Source organism: Pelmatolapia mariae, linkage group LG8, assembly GCF_036321145.2.
Source record: "Pelmatolapia mariae isolate MD_Pm_ZW linkage group LG8, Pm_UMD_F_2, whole genome shotgun sequence".
Lineage (NCBI taxonomy): Eukaryota > Metazoa > Chordata > Actinopteri > Cichliformes > Cichlidae > Pelmatolapia > Pelmatolapia mariae.
This window is the reverse complement of record NC_086234.1, coordinates 10577228-10598286: the sequence shown is the minus strand read 5'-3', so window position 1 is coordinate 10598286 and position 21059 is coordinate 10577228. Positions and strand designations below refer to the sequence as shown.

At 39.6% G+C, this 21059-nt stretch overlaps 2 protein-coding genes across 2 annotated transcripts; both read right to left on the bottom strand.

The window, feature by feature from the left end:
- Nucleotides 1-476: 476 nt before the first annotated feature.
- On the bottom strand, nucleotides 477-9648 carry LOC134633093 (cytochrome c oxidase subunit 7A-related protein, mitochondrial). The gene is made up of 3 exons (XM_063481951.1): nucleotides 9484-9648; nucleotides 2600-2734; nucleotides 477-823 (listed from the first exon to the last, which is right to left on the bottom strand). The coding sequence occupies exons 1-3, from the start codon at nucleotides 9553-9555 to the stop codon at nucleotides 683-685; spliced, it is 348 nt and encodes a 115-aa protein (XP_063338021.1). The 5' UTR covers nucleotides 9556-9648; the 3' UTR covers nucleotides 477-682.
- A 4328-nt stretch (nucleotides 9649-13976) lies between these two features.
- kcng3 (potassium voltage-gated channel, subfamily G, member 3) lies at nucleotides 13977-20002 on the bottom strand. The gene is made up of 2 exons (XM_063482787.1): nucleotides 19206-20002; nucleotides 13977-17714 (listed from the first exon to the last, which is right to left on the bottom strand). Exons 1-2 carry the CDS (start codon nucleotides 19820-19822, stop codon nucleotides 17069-17071), a joined length of 1263 nt encoding a protein of 420 aa, XP_063338857.1. The 5' UTR covers nucleotides 19823-20002; the 3' UTR covers nucleotides 13977-17068.
- Between the last annotated feature and the right edge of the window lie 1057 nt (nucleotides 20003-21059).

Sequence of the window (21059 nt, the reverse complement as noted above, 5' to 3'; positions counted from 1 at the left end):
GAAACTGCGATAAAACAGAGATGGGCCATAAGATGGCATGTCACATTACTGTCAAAAATCAGACCTTTTCCTCTCTTTGACTCTGAAAACTTGAATAAAAGTATCTGTAAAAGAAAACCAGACATACGCTACACATCAAGACAAGAGAGAAAAGGCAGACACTGAGATGATTGTCAGATGAGCTGGCGAGGAGCATCTGACATCACACCAGGGCCCACACATACAAATTCTGTATGAGACAGAACTTAAGCCAAGTGAGCAGCAGCTATGCTCCACACAGGGTGTCTCCATCGTGCTCACTCGCTCTCGCACATACATCGCCGCACTACGGCAAGCCATTTGAAAGCTGTGAGAAAGAGCTTTGCTTTTTCTCTGAAAGAGAAGACGGACCTGTTAGCCTATAGATGGCTTTATGTTCCAGTGAGACACCAGCTGATATATGATTAATGAAAAAAAAAGACTTCAAGTAAGGCATCTTTTAACTTCTTTCTTCCTGAAATTTTATTAAATCAGACATCTTTTTTTTTTCCTTTCAAAGAAGAAAGACATTAAAATAGTTTTCAGTGGCTTGATGAAGATCATCTGAAAAGAGTCCCAAGAGGTGGTATAGCGAGGGCTGATAAATGAATGCTATGAATGGTAGTTAACAGGAGCAGCGAAAGGAAGATGGCAGTTGTGTTGGTCACTTTCTGTTGGGCTGGGCTGCGATGTAGAGTGCCACCAGACAGTAGGCAACACCTCCTATAGTGAGAGCCATAGTGGTGCGGTACAGTAGCCTGTCGGGATAACCGCGCTTCAAATGGACGGGGATACCGTCTGACGTCTGAAATAAGAGGAAACAGGGAGGGGCAAGAAAAAAAGAAAATCAAAATTAATATTTATGATGTTAATCGCAGCAAATACAGAGCATCGTCAGCATCTTTACAGTCACATACATCGCAGTCACATGACTCAATTCCATCAGAGTAAAAGTAGTACATAACCTCCCTATGACTCAGGTAGTTCAGAGAATTGAGGGGTTACTGGTGCACTGTATTTTGGACCACTCTCCATTGCAAGGTACAGGTTACCTGGTCAAAGGCAACCCGTCTCCAAATAGTTGCAGTCTGACTGCAATTACTCACAGACAGATTGGCAAAGGTTTGCAAAAAACACTGCTGTCTAATTTATAAAGACTGCCAACGAGTCAGAATCAGCCTGCTCTGATGAACGCAGCTTGTCTAATGCGTCTCTCAGCGATAGAGGACTTGACTCTTGACACCATTTGTGATGGAATTTCTATAAGATTCGGTCTGGACTCTGAATATAAATACTTAATGTGAATGTCTGTGCATGCAAACAGCAGAAGATTGGAAATTGATTGCCGTTCATCACTGCAGTATCACAAACAGATTGCATGTAACTGCAAACACACCACCTCAATCACGGTCCAGCCCGGACAATGCAGTGCATCGGGTTTGGGTGCTTTGGGTTGGGAACAGAAATGGATGGTGAACTGCAAATGGACTGGTATTTAAATAGCACTTTTCTATGCTTGTTGAGCACTCAAAGCGCTTTACACTATAAGCCCCTTTAAACCAATCATCCATAAGCACTTTATTCTATGCATTACTGTAACACAGTTGCAATCTGGGATTTGAGGACACTTTGGACAGAGGAGATGTATATCAAATATCAATCGACCTGCTCTTCCTCCTGAGCTACAGCCACCATCGCAGCCTGACATTTGATTTTATCATGCGTGCCATTGATGAAAAATGGAGCTGCATCTGAAAGATGAGCCTGTTAGACTTGGATTTATTGCCTCTGAGTTTGATCAAAATGAGCACAGCTATTTTAGCCATGTACAACTGTAAAGAAGGCCTGATGCTGATGGTGTAGTTAGGTGGAGCTTATAAACTAAGTAATAAGACAGCCACTGTGATCCGTTGCTTCCTTTGCCATTAGCCATTTACATCCTTTTCCTGAAGACAATGAGAGTTTACATCCCATTTACATTTTTCATGTTTGATTGTTGTGAAACGTGTTCTTTTGAGACTAATATGACATACAAACTAATATATATTATATATACACTGTGTAGTCTGAAACTAGCTTAGAATATCAAGTTAACTGAATGTATTTTTGTATAAACTTTGAAAATTAACCCCTGAAGACTTTTGACTGCAAAAGTAATATTTTTAAAGCTGTAATTAAAATGGTTGTTTTAGTTCCAATCAGTATTTAATCAGCTTCCTTTGAAAAGTGATTTATTTTTTTTATTCTTCTCTTTTGTACTAGTGTCGCTCTTAAACAATTTTGTTAATTAATTTAAAAGAGAAAACACGTTCAGCAGCCAGTACTGTGATTTCCACTTATTTGAGTGATTGCTCTGTTCAGAGTTCGCCTCTCTTATTCTTATTAATGCAACTTGTGTGGTTGCTACTGGTGGTGGTGGAGATGGAAGTGGCAAAGGGCCATTAAGAATTGTGAAATAAATATCACTTATCAACTTCTACTAATCAGCCTTCACTGCTTCGACTGATTAAGCTAGCAGGTCGTGAACCCTCGCTGCTTCTTGGTCAAACTGGCGCCTTATTCAGTCTGAGCTCTGCATTACCTGGAATAATTTCTGGAAGTCGGGAACCTTGTTTGCTCCCATGTACTCCGCTGTGGCCCCTGCTTCTGACACCAACTTTGTGGGTGTAGCAAAGATCATGGTTGGAGACTCAGCTGGCAAACCGGATCTCAGTCCCTGAAAAGATAAAGAGAAACAACATGCTGGTCACAATAATGCACGAAATAAAAATCTAATGAAAGTGTCAGAGTGAATGTAACATCCTCTCTCCTGCCTATCTATCTATCTATCAACTAAGATTTTAAACAGAAACTTCATTTTTAACATTTACCCCCTTACATAACCCTCTTTACTTCCCCGCCCACCCAATCCAATCCTGAGGGTATGAGACCTTGACAGACTTCAACAAAAAAAACAAAACAAGAACAGAATGTAAAAAAAATAGACAAATAAATAAATTAAAAGGAAATCACCAGGGAGAGAAAGGGATAAGAGGCAATCAGCCAACCTCAGCATCATCAGGCACCAGAGGCAATTTTATTTTTTATGTGAGAGAACAATCTTGTTTCCTCCAGTTTGATGCAGTCCAGCACTCTTCGATCCAATCTCTGAACTTACAGTCTCAAGACATTAGCGTCTTTGCATCCTGCAAAAGCTTATTTATTGTTATTTCTTTACTTATTAATACATTTTTACAGGTTTGGCCCAGCTAGCATGAATGTTAAATGGCATTTGAACACAGCTTAATGTAGAAGAAACTAACTTAGTATAAATCAGAAGGTTTTCTGAACTGTTCAAATATTAGGGGACTGGATAGCTACAAGACTGTAATGACACACTGGGATGTCTTTTAATATTAACAACAATAAACCAGGACACCTCTTCATATCGATCTTCTGTATATTAAGTAAAAATAGTCCACAGTCTTTTGTAGACACTTGACTGAGCAGAGTGCTCCTACATAAATACAGCAGATTAAATGAGTGCATGATTGATTTCATTCTGCAAATTGTATCTCCTCATGTGAGACGCTTTAAGTGCCCGTTTAGATTAATACAGATCATCTCCAGCAGCAGTTCAGCTTTATAAACAAAAGGCATTTAAGCTTATTTCTGTATAAAACAGTTCATTGTTATAGCTTCAAATAATAACAGTCTTATCATTTATGGATATTTTGTACCTAGAGATTATAACCTGTCTCATAAAAGAAAGTAGCTTTGGATCATTCAGAGTTCAAAACCATCCTCGATCTAAACCCCGAGATTAAAAAACTGAAGCTAAAGCAATGCATAAAAACTTCTGATTAGCCAAGATTTTAAAAACGCTGAACCTGGAAGCTCAGATGAAACACACCTTTTACCTCATTTTTATAAACAAAGTGTAACTATTCAATTATCTTTCTTATTTAACCCTGGAGAACCCATGGGGTCAGAGCTGACCCCATTGGTTTTCTAGGGAAACCATGGGGTCAAATTTGACCCCATGGGTTCTCCAGGGTTAAAGAGCAATCAATATGTAAAAAAGAATATGAATAACCTGAGATGTCACTCAATTATCCTTTCATGTTTGCTATAATTTACAGATCACAGTGGATAGAAACAAAACCTAGAAATACTGTGCATGTCATCAATTTCCAGCTATTCTGGGGGTCAAAGGGGACACTTTGGACTTTGGTGGTCCCCAGCCCACATGTTTATCTGCCCTGAACTAAAATAATCTGTTTGACTCTGTTCTCCTTATCTTTAAGTCAGCTGCCCTCTGAAAACAATCAGAGCCGTTTACCTCAGATGACCATATTATGTTATCAACTGTCAGTGACATCACATCGACCTAGAGCAGGAAAAAGAAAATACCCTGCTATAAACAGCATGTTTAGACCAGTGTAAAGGTCGAGTGTTTCACGCACTCACATTTCAAAACTAATCTCAAAATTCTTAGTCTCAAACCTCGAGCTGTCCTATTTTTCCAGACAGTACACACTGTAAATAAATAAACCACAGGAACATTGCTGTGCACATATATATTTTAAAAAATACACCTCAGTATCCTCTCATTTGGAAGAAGCTTCTCTTGGTTGTTCAAAGTTAGTGGGACACCCATTAGCTTGTTAAGAGTGTGTGGAGGCAGATGGTGTGGGAGTGGGTAAATTAAATCTGACATATAAAAATGCAGAGGCAGTGAAAGATGATTATTTTTACTTTAACTTTTAGACAGAGGTCATTACTAAATGTGTTCACAGCAGGAAGTCATGTTTATGGATTATACCAGAAATACATATACTTCATATACTGGTTATATCACAATGCCTTACTACAACGCTTAAGGGATTAACAGGAGTACAAATACTTGTCATAAGTTTTGTTTTAGTAATAGTACATATCACTAAGCATTTGTGCAAGCCACATGAATTTAAAATTTTAAATGTTAACATTTGCTAACCAACATAAGAGGCTGGGAAATTAAGACTCAGTAAACATAAAAAGCAGGGAAACGCAGTGGAGCCAAATGTTCTTGAACACTTGTTGCTGTGTTTAAACATGATTTAGTTTATTTATGATTCGTGTGGAGGGAAACTTTTATACTGCTGTCAACCGAACTCTACAACACAAAACATCTCTAACAGAGGGATCTGTACTCCACAATTCAAGTTTTTATGCTGTCGATTACTCTTCACACTGCTATGCTGAAAGACTTTAAATGTTATATGACATTTTCGGGCTTGTTTATTACAACATTAAGTAGTCTAAACCTTTTTCTGTTTGAGTTATTCTAGTTTAGAGTTTTCTCATTAGTAAAGGCTAAGATTTCTAAGATTTGACTAGAAAAAGGACATTTTTGGCATCTTTTTTTAACACCGTTTTTCTTGTTTATTTTTCTAATAGATCGCCAGTTTACTTTTGCTTCCTGTGTCTTGTGCTGCTGTAACAAGTGACTTCTCCAGTGTACAATTAAAAAAGGTATATAAAACGCCTGGATTTAGTAAGAAACAACCAATAAGCTCCTTAGAAATCTTTAAGTAATCTCCAACTATCTTCTGACACTACAGGTATCTGGATAAAGAAGAAAAAAAAATGATGATGGTGCTAGCAACACCATTAATGAGACAAACAGAATGAACATAGAGGAACACCTTCAATTAAATGTGTGGATTCGCTTCATCAGGTCGAACAACACACTGACAAAGGTTTGATAAGGGATTAGGAAGGCTTTCTATCTGATAAAACGATAATCAACCCTATGCTCACTACGGTTTGCAGTCGTTTGAGAGAAACGAAATGGACGAGACTGAAAGCAAAACTGACTCGTTGCCTTTTAAAATTTTAATCATCACTGCTGAACTAATTTGAAGCACATCCCGGAGTTATTGAAGTGTTCCCAGGTTAGCCAAGAGAAACAGATCTAGCGGATATGAGATGGATTTTTGTTTTTCTGTGAAGAACTGTTTGATCTTTAAGTGGATTGTTATTGTTTTAACCACCTCTTTCATTTGTAATTGAAAACAGAAATCAATTTGGCTCAAATTAGCTAAATAAAAAACATTTTGATTTGATTTTAACAGTGAAAGAGGAAGTTAAGCTTTTGCTAGAAGTCAAGGCAATTTACTTTTGGTCCAGATTTGAAGAATAAGCTAGTGTATGTATACTGCTGTATGTGGCTTTTTTGTCAGGCAGGAAGAAGCAAGGAAGACCACAGAAGATTCGTTGATAGCGTAAGATTTTAAACGCACTTTTCTTAACATAAAAATACACTTAACGTACACTAAGAGTGAAGCTAAACTAGCTTTTCAGTAAGAAGTAATAAAACGTAAGTAGAGAAACACTTTCGTTTAGGAAAAATAAAACCAGATCTTCATGCACCCGTTTTCCTTGAGTGTAATTTATGATCCTGCAACTGTATCAGTCTGTGTACACACAGCCGAGGGGCGTTTCAACGCACCACAGACCTGCTTATTTGCCACTAGGAGAACCACTAAAAAGAAAATTTCTATGATTCAACTTATACAGAATAAAGAGCACAGACAGTGGCTGCTGTGGACACTTGGTTGTTTTTAATAGCGTTTCACTTCAGCTCTTTTTTATGTTTTAACTTTGCTCCTCTCTGCGGTTGGTTGACTGATAACAACAGTGGCTCACACACACACACACACACACACACACACACACACACACACACACACACACATGTCTGGTTTGCTATCTTCGTGGGGACATCCCATTGACATAATGCTTTCCCTAGCCCCTTACCCTAACCCTAACCATTAAAAATGAATGCCTAACCCTAACCCTTACCCTAAACCTAACCATAACCTAATTGTAACCCTGACAGTAAAACCGCATTTTGAGTGTGAAAATTGCTTTCAACCCCGAGGGGACCTGGATTTTGGTCCCCACGGTGCAGAAAGTCCCCACCAGGATAGTAAAAGTCAGATTTTGGTCCCCACCAGGATAGTACGAACCCGTACACACACACACACACACACACACACACACACACACACACACTTTTTACACCGTCTCCATCTGACAACAGAATCTGCTGCAGACAGACTGCGAACGTGCCACCCCCACTGAACCATAAATTGTCTTTCAGGTGCACCCCAGACACTCCTTTTCTTAGAAAGGAAAAACCCCTGAGATTAACCTAGAATGAAAATGACTTTTAGTTGTAAGTGTGCATTTGATCCATATGAACAAAGCAGAAGTAATTTACTACAGAAGTAATTTAAAGTAAACTCAAGAAATGTACAGGCTTATTAATACTGATGCAATAAAAAGTGAAAGCACTTTTATGAGCACACTCCAGACTGAATGCTGTAATACTCTGTGCTTGAAAGGTGTTGATTCAGCTGTAATGTCATTTTTGGACGTAGCATACGATGTGCATTATTTAACAGATGTGTTTTTATTATTTAGCCTCACAAATCGGTGAGACATAATAGAAACACCCATCAGCAGCACAACTGTGCCTGCGTGTGAATACTGGGTGTAAAAACAACACTGGCAAACATATTTTTTTTAATATCACATTTGGCTGTATGAAAATGGAAAACCCACTGTAATATTTGGTGTCTGCAAATACAATTAAGCTGTAAAAAGATGAAATTAAAGTTCATCAGAAAATCTCTACCACCTGCTGCTGTTGATTATCAGCTCATGGAAAGCGAGTGTTGTATCTGACGCCTCGTATGCTGCCTGCGCTCTGCAGGGTTCGGTGCCCTTGCTGGCACATAATGGGTGGCATGCTGGGATGGCCAAATGGAGCTTTGCGTGAATGTACTTTCTTGTTGTAATTTAGCGAACTCTGTGTGGTATTTGTTTTGAAACTAACTATTTCCTATATTGCTGGGTTATTTTTAAGCATCATCTAAATTAAAATTCATTTGAATGGTCACTGGGATGCAAAAGCTGAATTTATAGGGAGGACGTGTGTGCGTGATAAGAGGGAGGTAAGTGTAGCCCCAATTTAGACTTCTGCTTTGTAAAACATAGCCCACACGAGTGGTCAGTGTCACTGCCAGCATTTAAGCTTGTGCCGGTTAATTACCAAGTGATCCTGTACCAGTGTTTTACATCAGATACCAGCCTCTTATAATTATTACTCCCTATAGTGAGATAATGATTGCTATTGTCTTGATAAATTAAAAAACCGAAGCAAAAAAAAAAGGAAAGAAAGAAAAAAGTAGCAGACGTGCACGTCGGAGTATGACGTAGGTTAGGGCGTAAACTTCCCACTAAAGCATAAATCCCCAGTAACAGTAAACATGTAAGCAGAGGAGTTGGTGGCAGATGAGTTTAAACACATGGGGTCAACCATTCAAAGAAACAGACAGTGCATAAGAGAGCTAAAGAAGAGGCTGCAGGCAGGGAAGAGTGGGTGGAGAGGAGTATCGGGACAGAAAGACAGGCAGCAAGAGTGAAAAGGGAAGGTCTACGAGATTGTAGCGGGACCTTCTGTGATGTAGGAGTTGGAGACTGTGGCACTGACAAAAAGACAGGGGGCAGTGCTGGAAATACTAAGATATTCACTGGTTGTGACCAGCATGGACGGGATTAGAAATGCTCAGGTTTGAAGAAAGTTGGAGAAGCAAGGCTGAAGTGGTTTGGAGATGTGTAGAGATAATATAGAGACAATGTATTGGACCAAGGATGTTGAAGGTGGAGCTGTCAAGCTATCAGAGGGGAAGACCACAAATGATTCATGGATATAGTGAAGGAGGTAAAATAAGATTTTAAGCTCTTTTCTGAACATGTAAAACTACACCAAGTTTTACAAGCACCTGTGGCGGTGAGAGTGATAATAACACACCGGTGGACTGGAGGTAAACAAGCTTTTCAGTAAGTACATATTTAAATTAAAGCTCAATTTTCTCCTAACAAATGCAAACGAAGACATGACTTTTAAACAGAGACACAAAGGAGCTTCGAGGTAATTTAACCCCCTATCAGAGCACCACCACCGTGTAAGGGACCCACGGGGGAGCCATAATAAAGGTCACATCAAGCACACCTGCCACCGAGGCCATTCAATTTCGAAATTGCCTGTAGAGTCACACCACGGCCAGATCCACAGATTGGAAATGACCGTTCAGGCTAAAGGTTAAATAAAGGTTCCGTGATGAGGGGGAAAAGCGAATTACATTGTGCAAAGAAATGGAAAAGAAAGGCCACAACCTTTTTGATATCTGTCTAAAGAGCTTCCAAGACCTTTAAAATGAAATCCAGATTAAGACTATGCGTCTAACTATCGTGTGATCAAACAGGAAACTGGTGTTTAGGCTTTAAAGCGGGCATATGTTTGACATCACCGACTCTAAACCTCTCCAGCTGAGCTTTAAGCCCTCGTTACTACAGTCCGGTGCTACATCAAGGTCAACCCCGGCGGTTATCCACGCGCTCTCTCACAGCCACCCCGCTTCCGGCACTCACCTGAGGGTTGTAGGCGGTTGCAGGAGCAGAGCCCGTTAGTTTCTGGGTGAAACCACTGAACTTGTAGTACATTTTTCTTCTGAAGGAGGACCGGGACGAGGTGTTATGCACTAAAGAAATCCACCGGTAAGGACCTTCCTGTTGGGACCTTCGAGGGAAAGTGACGCAACAGTTAGCTGACCCAACACTGCCTGTTTAAAAGTCGAACGGAGGGCGACCGGAAGCGTACGCGGACAGTTAAATGCAAAGTGTGGACAACAAAATGTCACCAGGAGTTAACGCAAAACAACGAAAAAAAAAAGAAAAAAAATGAAATGGGAACATAGTACACGAAAGGGGGGTGGGAGCCAATCTCAGTTTCTATTTCGACTTACTGATTCAAACTTCAGATAGAATAATAAAATTATTAAGTACCCTTTCTGATAATAAACTCTTTAAACTTCTGTCATGCTTTTCAAAATAAACTAAAATAATATGACAGAATAAAAATCAGCCGAATCAGCTTTACACAGACACACACATAAATAAACGTACATTTAAAGAGTTTGGTGAAAAGCTAAACTGAGTCAAGTATTTACTCAAACACTGAACTTCTTTGAAGTTCATTTGTTTTGTGAAAGATCTTATTTAATAGAGACAAATGTCACAATAATACAGTGAAAAGTGTTAAATGGGAATGGCAATACATAAACATTGCTAGCGTCACGGATTTGGTTATATATACCCCATATTTAGGTTCAAATTATTCAGTGTGGAAAGTGAAAAACAGAACGGGTTTGAGATTAACTGACTGAACACGGGTGTGACTGATTAAACAAATGTAATGAGGGCGGGTAAATAATTATAAACACGGAAAATTAACAAGGAAAGGAAGTCAGAATTGTAAAGAGCCTGGGAATTACAAAACAAAATAGGAATTAACAGGCACCAAAATACAACCAAAAACCACAGAAGCTACATTTAAGTAATGCAACTTATCCAAAGTATACAGGGCTTTGTCCCTGATTGAGTTTTTAAGACATAGCAGTCAAATAAAAATTGTGTGTGTGTGTGTGTGTGTGTGTGTGTGTGTGTGTGTGTGTGTGTGTGAGTGAGAGAGAGAGAGAGAAATTGAAAAACCTGTCACTGAAGCAAACTGGATAACCAGCAGTGCCTGAGAACAAGAGTAGGAGCAAAAGACTCCTTTCAATGGTGCCTTTATTTTAGTGATAATTCTTCTTTGCCATTAAAAGTTTTAAAGTCATAATTTCTTTTGCTTTTAATTTCTGTTGGCAGGGTGTCTCTGTTCTTTGGACTTTTTAACTGGCTGCTCGATATGTGATGTATTTTAAAATCTCTAACTATCAGAACCACACATTGATAAATTTGCTGGGTTCTCCCTTGTATCAAAAGGCTCTTTCAGTCACACAGTTAGGGTAGCTTTGCCAATATACTTTGGATAGTTACACTCGTGATAAATTCAATCTTTCGATTAATTTGAGTTTGAAATAGCTGAGAATCATTGATCTCCTAAAACATAAAAAATAAAACCCTACATTTTCTACAAATCTACAATTTCTGAATGTTCAAGTAGCAAAAATTTGTTAAAACAAACAAACAAATTAAAAATGTTAAGTGACATGCATAGTCCCCAGAGAATGAATCCTATGAGTCCCAAAATATTTCTTCTGTGCCACCACCAGGTCAAAGTTTCACAAAGTTTTTGTGGTTTTGAGTGAAATAACTCAAAAATGTCTGATCATTTTAAATTTATTAAGCACTCACACTGCCATCATAATGAAGTTCAGTAACTTTGGTGATTTGAGAATCTTTCCTCTGGTGTCATCAAGGTCTAAAGGGCTTTTTTTTGTATTGTTTATGGGCATGGCATAAAGCGTTGTTGGAAATAACTCTAAAATAGAACATTTTCTGATTGCTCACACATTATTCAAATGGACTGCTATAAAGAAGTACACCATAAGGATGCATTTATAACAAGCCTTCTTACGTAATTGTTAAAAAATGTCTTGAATATTTTTTAATTGTTGATCATTCTTTTAAGAGAATTGCAGTTCTTATTGGTGGTTGTGCAATTGTTCAGGACAAAACTATTGTAGAAAAGTGGTACTAGTTGTAACATTAGCTCCATGTGTATGTAACTCCCTAAAAGCCTTGCAGTTACATAATATGTTCACCCCACCGGCTTCATATGTGTGTGCTTTGTCTTCTGTGTCATGTTTTTTAATTCCTTCTTCCGGGAGCCGTTTTTGTAGCTTAGAACACAGAAAGGCCCATTATAACAAACTGACACATGGGCCCTCTTTAATGGTTTCCAGAGGTGTATAGAGCACCTGCATGCATGAAGGTCACATAACATTATGGTTTTTGTTTGCAAGTCGACATTAGTAATAAAAGAAACACGAGCCTTTCGTGATTTGTGCTAGTTTCTCCTGAGATTGCAATTAAAATTGTCCCTGAAGAAGATTCCTGACTTTGCTGTCTTACTTTGACTGAAAGCAGAATTTGTCTTTTTACACTTCAAAGTTTCTTTTCTTTTTTTCAGTGTCAGCAGCCAAACACTGCCAAGTGCAGCTTGGTTCCCAGGTTCTGCCTGCTTGCATTTTGACCTTTTGTCTGTTTATTGGACATTGGATGCCTGCCTGTGAATTCCCATTTTAGTTTGTCTGGTTGGATTGCCCTTTCTGGTTTTGGACCCTAGCCTGCTTCAACCTTTACTTCTGTTATATTAGCTCTGCCTCAGGTGTCTGTATGTGGGTCTTATTCTCTGTGGACCTTTAATCCTGTTAGCACCAGTTGTGACTTATAATTGTAAGTCCACCTTTTGCCTTCACAACTACCTTAATTTTTTGTGGCATAGATTCAATACAGTGTTAGAAACATTCTTTAGAGATTTTGGTCTGTATTGACATGATAGCATCACACAGTTCCTACAGATTTATCAGGTAATAATAAGCAGTTATCTGAGCTGCTGTTGCCTTCCAGTCAACTCAAAGAAGTCTAACAATTCTCCTCTGACCTCTGGCATCAACAAGAAATTTACACCCAGAGAACCGCTGCTCACTGGATATCCCCCCCCCCCTTTTTTTTCCTTTCTTTTTTTTTTTTTAGACAATTCTCTGTAAACCCTAGAGATGGCTGTAAATCCCAGTAGATCAATAGTCTTCTGCAACACTCAGACCAGCCTATCTGGCATCAACAACCATGCCACATTCAAACTCACTTAAAACACCTTTTCTCTAAATTCTGATGCTCGGTTTAAACCTCAGCAGGTCATCTCGACCATATCTACGTGCCTAAATACACTGGGTTGCTGCCATGTGATTGGCTGATTAGATATTTGTGTTAACAAGCAGTTGAACAGGTGTGTCTACTAAACATCAGCAGCACTCTTGTGAGCTTCTCAGAGTGTGCCAATTAGAATTTAGCAAAATGAACAGCTGTGCTTTAATACAGCACCACAGAGCGGCTTGCTTCACCGATCTCAGTAATTAATGGCAAGAATAAGGGGTTATAAAAACAAAATGAGGAGAAACAAAATTTTGGCCACAATTAAATTAATAAACACCAGCTCTATCAGTAAAAACAGGCAGCGTGATGGTGCATTAGTTAGCACTTTCACCTCAGGGCAAGAAATTTCAGGGTTTCAAGATTCTCTGGTCTACTGGGGCATTGATTTTGAGTTTGCATGTTCTCCCTGTTCTTCCAAGTCCTCCGGCTTCCTCCCATGTGCATGTTAGGTTAATTGTCGGTTCTAAATTGGCTGCAGGTGTGACATAAATAAAGCACCGTATCAACATGTGAATGTTGTTTTTTTTATAGGGCCCTGAATTTTTAGAAAAAACAACAGTTTGGTCAATTTATCGGAAGAACCACTAAAAAATGGATACTTGGTTTTTTTGAGCCCACATGTATTTTGTTTTTATGTTGTTTTTTTTTTTTTTTTACCTCAGGTGCTTATGACACTAAAAGAGTTGAGTGAGTAAACACAGCTATCAGAGCTCATTGACAGATGTGCAACATGTTGAAAAGGTTTAAGAGCTGAGAACAGTGCGTCAGCATGGCTTTTTTTGGTTTAGTGTCAATTTACCCTCATGGCAGTACTTTGTGAACCAGACTGCAGTGCAATGCTCGCTCCAGTGTGAATCCAATGAGTGCACTAAATGACCTTGCCAACAGGCTCAGGTGTTCCTCGGGTTAAATGTTACATTCCCACTGCCTCCACAAAGGCAATGGTATTGTGATCATTGCATGAATATTTCTAAATCGCACCTTCACTGATCACATCCTGAGGTCATTTAGTGCAATTTTTAGTTCTGCTAATTTAATTAAGAATATCATGAGTTTGAATATTGTGAGAGCTGATGATTGAGACTGATAATTTTCAGAACATGACACTGAGATCAGACTATTTTTCTGGCTCAATCTGATTTCTAATACGCTATTAGACATTCAGAGGCATTTTGCAAAGAGTAATTTTATTATAAAAGCTCGTACATTGATCACATTAATTACAACTCCAGAGTGTACTGATGAAAATGTTTTGATTGATGGTTTCAATCAGGCCTGGCCAAACTTCACTGGTAAAAAGCTATGCTACATGAATAATGCATTGGAAGGTAGGTAATAAAATATTGATTGTGTTTAATTCAATTGTGCAACTACTTAAAAAGCACATCAATAGCAGCCACGAGGATACGGAGGTGTCTACAGTACACATTAAATACATACAGGGCTGCACAGATTATGAGGATTTAACATATGCAGACTACTATCAGTACAAAGACACAGTGAACACTCATTGTTTAAATTTCCTTTGCAAGAAGAAGAGCAGGATTTTGATGCGTGTGTGTAAAAAGAGGATTGTTGATGGCAACAGGAGGAAGAGGAGAGGAGATGCAGAGAAAGACTGTTGTGTGGGAGAGGTGTTGACTTGTTTGTTTGGATCATGTGTCTCTTCAACAAATCGTATCATCTTGGCAAACCGTGCAAACATGTCTGAATCATGAATGTCAGAACCATGACATTGACAGCCTCCATTGTTCTTTTTATTTTTTTCCCTCTACACTTGATTTTTTTCCCCCTGTACGTTTGTTTTTGGTAATTTTAAATAATCGCTCTGATGCTGTGATATTCCAGATAATCGTAGGACAAAAAAGCTGCGTGCCAGCCAGGAGGTGTGCGTGGATGTAGCCTATTTGTGTGCACACAAATCAACCACAATTATGATTGACATGCTGGAGGATGATGTTGCCTTGGAGACACAGAAATACAAAATGCCTTACATTCACTGGCAAACAGAGAAGCGATGCACGCTGCATCTATTCATTCTTCGTGCTCGGGTTTGAACCACATTCCAACATTTTTGCCCATAATCTTTTATGCTCACTTTCACACTCCATCTGCCCTGTCATATCTATCTCAGTGTTATTGTCTGCCACCTTGCAGTCCTCGGTGACCTGTCTCCATATTTCATTATCATCGGCTTAACTCCCCCCCACAGTCCCCCAAACTAAGCCCTCTGTGTAACTCCTCCATCCCCACTTTGCAGTGCCCTGTTCACTCCTTCTCTTTATTTCACAGGTTTAACAGGATGCATCTAGGTCACACATCAATCTTGTGTAACTTGTGCCATCTGTGTGCAAAGCTTAGACAAAGTGAAAGGCTGATGGCCAGACAAACAAACACAAACATACACACACGTTGCACTTGACGCAGCCGTCTCTGCCAGTGTTGTAACCAGGGGAATATGAGTAAACAGCAGCCGCTGTCAGATCTGGATTGACTGCACCTGTCTGCGTTTAATAAATAAATATCTGTGTATTCCTATTGTTACGTTTAAATGGTGCAGTTAAGAAGAGAGTCGCACAGCATGTTGGTTCAAGACAATGAAAACAAAAGCTTCTATTCTACACATACAAAAGGCTCTGCGATCAGACTTTAATAACCTACAAACTTGGCTGTCAGATAACAAATTACTGCTCAATAAAAACCTGCTTTATGCTCTTTGGCCTGAGACAGAACATCAACTTAAATCTAATTTGCTGCCTTTAACCCATAATGATGCCGGAGCTCTTCAGAAAATAAGGGGAAAAAAATGAAATATTTATGTGTGTGGGTTGACTCTGAACTTACCTTCCAACCACACATCGATCATTTCGTGAAGGTAAGCGTTGGTGCTGGTGCTCTGCATTGTTCCACATGAGAGACTTTTTTTCCCTTTTTACAACCTATTGAAGTGCTTTAACCCTGATCTTCTTCATCTCAATGGTACATACTATGATTTACAATTGGCTGCGCTTTCTTTTTCTTTTTTTAACATAATGTGACTTAGTAAATACATGATATAATTTTTATTTGTAGCGTTTTTAATGCATTATTTTGATTATAGTCACACTTTTTTAAACTTCTACATCATGTATTAGATGCTTTGATCTAAACCTGTTTTAAAATAGATTTTATTCTTTTACTTATGTTCTGTCATATATAATGTTGCACTGGTGAAATCTCATATTAAACAAGGCAAAGTTTAAAAAATAGTGATATGTATGTGTATATGTACAAGTAGTCTTGTGATCCAAAATCTGAGCCTTCAGTCTGCTCTGATGCTCACACTTAGATCTGTGTGATATCGAAAACAGCAGATATACTTAACATGATCATCTCAAGCACACAGCTTTGTCTATGAGTGCAAAAGCCCCAGCCATCAGCCTTTCAGAGCTTCTGTCTGCAAGGGACAGCGAATCAGAAGAAATTTGGATTAAAGGGAGGGTGCCTTTAAAGGGAGAAAGCTATAACAGCTTATTTCAGACAGTGGGTGAACTGAGGGGTTGCACAAGGCCCTATTGAACAATAATTCATGCAAAGCTACTCTAATAGTGTTAAGGAATTAAAACAACAGCATTTATGTTTCATTTTGTGTTTGACTAAAATAAGCTTAGTACCTTTAAATATGAGCTCTGTGTTATTTTTTCACTGACTTGAAAATATCTTGTTTTGTCAACTCAGAATAGAATAAATTATTGAAAACATAAGCAAACATATTAATTTATTGTTTTACTTTTAAGTTAATATATTTGTATAGTCCAGCTTTGTACGTCTGGTTTATGTTATTTTCTGTCCTTTTTTTTTTGGTAGGTATACTCCAACATATCTGCCTTGCTGTCTGTATCAGCCTTGTTGACTGATGTTGTTCTACTGGTAAACAAGATGCCATTTACCAATGTCATTCACTGACATTTATATATTTTGCACTAACTAAATGTTCACAGATAGCTGTTTTTATAATGACAATTTGTTTTCCAGATGCAAAGTGGAAATAAAAATAACATTGAAAACAAAATAAACTGAAACACATGAAGATATTGCAGAATTTCACAATTGTTAAATGTTATGTTTTCTTAGTCTTCTTTTTTCTATTTGATATATGAATGTTTAAAGGGTTTTTCTAGGAAATTTATTGTACCTGGATCTAGACAGGACAAATAAAATCTGGAAGGAAAAAGGGGCACATCAAACATTTGATGGTCTTCTGGTCATTAGAGTTTCTGTTTGTTGTAGGCAGGATGGTAGGCAGGATAGGACATGTTCATCGCAGCATTTCTGCCGACAGGTTGCGTGCATATCTGGCAGAGCGCAGTTTGAGTTCATGGTAGCACTGAACAAAACTGTGGTAGATGAATGTGATGGGCAGCGCCAGGAGCACAATGCCGCTCACTACACACATTCCCCCAAGCACCCGTCCTCCGATTGTTACCGGGTACACATCCCCGTAACCCACTGTTGTCATTGAAATAATAACCCACCAGGCAGCAGCAGGGATGCTGGCATAATCACTGTTCTGGGTCTCCAGATCCAAGCCGTGTTCCAGTAGCTGGGCCAGGGCACTGTATATAGCCATGGCAACGCAGACAAACACCATCAACATGACCATCTCTCGGTAGCAGCGCCTGAGAGTCAGCCCCAGAGTCTGCAGTCCCAGGAAGTGTCTGGCCAGCTTCATGAGCCAGAACACTCTCATCATCCTCAGGACCCGCAGTATGATTCCAGCAACCCCGAGCCCAGCACCCGGCATCCCTGCCCGGGCCATCGCCATAGTGACATAGTAGGGGGTAATGGCAATCACGTCGATGATGTTGAGTGGCCTGCGGAGGAAGTCCCACTTGTCTTTGGCCACCAGAAAGCGCACTATGCACTCTGCCGTGAACCAGCCAATACACACTGCCTCCACTATCCTACAGAGAAGATAGAAGAAAAATTAGTTGCACACACTGTAAACAGGAAATGACAGAGGAGGTACAGTGAGATATGGATGGCATGAAATATGAAATACTGCCTGGCAGTCAGTAAATGTGAGGAAGAAGGAAGCAAAGGAAGGGGAGTTAAATGATGGGAAATAAGGAACAAAGCTGTCGCAGTTCAGACCTGGCACAAGTAAACAAAGACAGCAGGACAGATACACGGGCTAGTAAATTGCTGGGAAACTGCACAGAGGGAGGGTTTAAACCCTTCAAAGAAAGATTGTGTCAAAGACAGTCACACAATTACCCCATTGACAAGCAGAGCAAGGCCAGTCAAAATGAATTAGAGAATGATGATTCTTGCATTAGATATAAATGCAGTGAAGCCCAGAAATTACTAAAATACCTGCAAAGCAACTATTAGAATAGTTACACCGACCCAAATTATGTAGCAACTGAGAGAACTGTATCGTCTAATGACATGAAACTAAATTGGAATCCTTTTGACCTCAGAGTATACAAGCCACTTGTAGTTGATTACTTAACCACTGTAGCTGATCCAAAACTCAAAACTATGTCCAGCCTGAGGGAGCATAACCTAACCTTATATAGAGAATGGCCAGCTCAGGCTTCCAGGAAAGTACAGGCCAAAATCACGCAGACATGGAGATACACGTTTTCACCTTGCGCCTACATGCTTAAGTTAAAGAAACAAAACTCTGACTTATGATGATTCCTGTAAGTGGCCTAATTTCTTTGTTTGCTTGCACTATTATATAATCCCCTCAGTACACATTCTACTTTTATCTCATTGCCCACTCAAATATTATAAATCTGTGATTACCTGATGTTTGCCCTTCATGTGCGCAATGCAGTGTAAACTAAGCAGGACAGTAAACATATTCAGACTAACTGGGAAGAGGGTGGGAGAAATAAGAGGGGAAAGCTATGGATTGGTTATTGATTTGCTTCCTTGGGGGCCTGTCCGGCTGTCATGTGAGGAGCCTAAGGTGTAATGTGCTGCCTGAAACTTGTCAGCGGGCATATTGACTTCAGGGGCATGAATTCACTAAAGCACAAGAACAAATCCCCTGCAGGCAACGTAATACATGGATGTTTTAAATATCTTGCTTCGCTGTCATTCTTATTTTTATGTTATTATACCAAACATCCTAGAAAACACTCAAAAAGCTGAGGTAGAAAACATCTCAATGCATCCACCTCCTGGTTAATATTAGTGCGCAGTGACTTTGGCCGTTGCCTTGAACGCATGCATGATCAAATGTTAAGAGGCATATTTATTTATTTATGCTACTTATAATGACAGAATCAAATATTTGACACAATTTCATCTGTTCAGCTCACTTTTACGCAAGACAGTCTCAGTTGTAGGATATCCGCACACATTGCGCCTAAACATTTGGCAGCATTTTCATGAGGGGGCTTCTATTCCTTCAAGTTAACTGACCCTTGACTATCGCCTACCTGTGTTCCTCCACAGTAGTTCTCTTGGCTGTATCCCAATCCGGCAGGGTGCTAGCGCACAGCATGATCATAGAAACGATAACAAAGATCACGGACACTGAAGCCAAAAGCTGCGCTACAAGGGAAGAGTTGGGCTCCTCAAAAGCCTTGCGCATTTTCTCGAGCCACCTAGCGCGACATGTGAGCTCAGCCTCTTGCACTGACTCCCCTGGGCTCTGGGGCTCATCCTCGATGTCCTCCTCAGAGAGTGTGTCCAGTCCGATGTCGGACATCCTATCGTCCAGGCGTTTCTGGCAGCAGGAGTCCAAGTGCGCGCTCTCCAGTCCCCAGTAGAGCATCTCTGTGTAGAAGGACAGCTCACACACTCCGGGAACAAATCGGAGTTTGCCGGAGCGCACGTACAACATAATAAACACGAAAGCCTGAGCGTGGCGGTCGAAGAAAAACTCATTCCGGTCCCGATCGTAGTCATCGCAGAGTTCGAGGACCTCTTTCTCGGTTGCGCAGGCAATCAGGCGGCTGACGCGTCGAAGAGGGAAATCCCTGATCACCTCACGGGTGAAGGCGTACCGGGTTCCCCCAACGTTAAGCACGCAGATGCTCTTCCCGAACTTCATTTTGACAACTTAAATCTTGAAAGCCTAAAAGAACTCCTCTTCACAGTCCATTCTTCCTTCCATCGCAGGAGTTTGGGCACTTGGGGAACTCGTCTCCCCTGCCCCGGGGCGTGGTTCGCTTTGAGTGAAGGTGGCCCTGCGCTGAGGTCCGTGCCTGCTAACTGGAAACTCTTCCCTCTGTCCCTGACTCTATTCTCCGTCTCCCTCTGTAGCCTGAAGAAGAGACTCATCCCCCCAGTCAGCTCCAGCCAATCCCATCAGTGATGTCACAAGCGCGCGCGCGGACGCAAGCAGAGAAAAATCCATAAGCAACAGGAGTATAGAGCGTAATATGTGATTTAAGTCCACAGTGGAGACTGCTTCTTCCTCTAAAATACTGTTTAGATTCTCCTGGAAGCAGACTGATGAGAAATTATCGTCAAACATGATGAAAACCGGGAGGAAAATTCTTGTTTAAGAAAGCTTAATTATGTCTCACTGTAATATTCCCTGTTACACTGACAAAAATAGATGTGAAGCTTGTATTTGATATGCTTGCACCATTATTAAAATTTAGACCATTTTATATCATTTAATTAAGATAGATAGAGATACTTATATACACCATCTCTGACTTGTGCAACAAAAGGTACATTATGTTTAGGTAAGTATAATGGAAAAAATAAATAGCAAGAGAAATATATGCACACATGTATAATTTATTATTGTTATTATTGTTAGTATTATTATTATACAAATAAAGCTTTTTTTACTATTATTTTGATTTTTTGTGTATTTATTTATCTATTTGTTTCGAACAAACATAAAGAAAATAGTAATTATTTTAACTTAGCAATGCAAATATTCTATACCAGCTCATTTGATAGCAAAATAAAATAATAATAATATCTACATCAATGTGTTAGCCGTGCGACAGACTGGCGACCTGTCCAGGGTGTACCCTGCCTCTGCCTGCCTGATAAGAATAAGCGAAAGGGAATGGATGGATGGATGGATGGATGGATGTCTACATCAAGTATACAAAACATAATCATATATTGAATCTTCTTCTTTCGGATATCGCCACAGCATCATCTGCCTTCATCTCACTATGTCACTGTTACACCAACCATCTGCATATCTTTCTTCACTACAGCCATAAATCTTCTCCGATGTCTTCTTCTTTTACTACTGCCTGGAAGGTAAATCTTTAACATCCTTTTTCTAATATATCACAGTATATCCCTCCAAGCTATCT

Bases quoted from the DNA above. Each gene is read 5' to 3' on its own strand.
- kcng3 (XM_063482787.1), bottom strand. From the start codon at position 19,822: ATGAAGTTCGGGAAGAGCATCTGCGTGCTTAACGTTGGGGGAACCCGG. The intron at 17,715-19,205 runs GTAGGCGATAGT...TCTTCTCTGTAG, and splicing joins ACTACTGTGGAGGAACACAG to GATAGTGGAGGCAGTGTGTA.
- LOC134633093 (XM_063481951.1), bottom strand. From the start codon at position 9,555: ATGTACTACAAGTTCAGTGGTTTCACCCAGAAACTAACGGGCTCTGCT. The intron at 2,735-9,483 runs GTGAGTGCCGGA...TTATCTTTTCAG, and splicing joins CAACCGCCTACAACCCTCAG to GGACTGAGATCCGGTTTGCC. The intron at 824-2,599 runs GTAATGCAGAGC...CTCTTATTTCAG, and splicing joins ACTTCCAGAAATTATTCCAG to ACGTCAGACGGTATCCCCGT.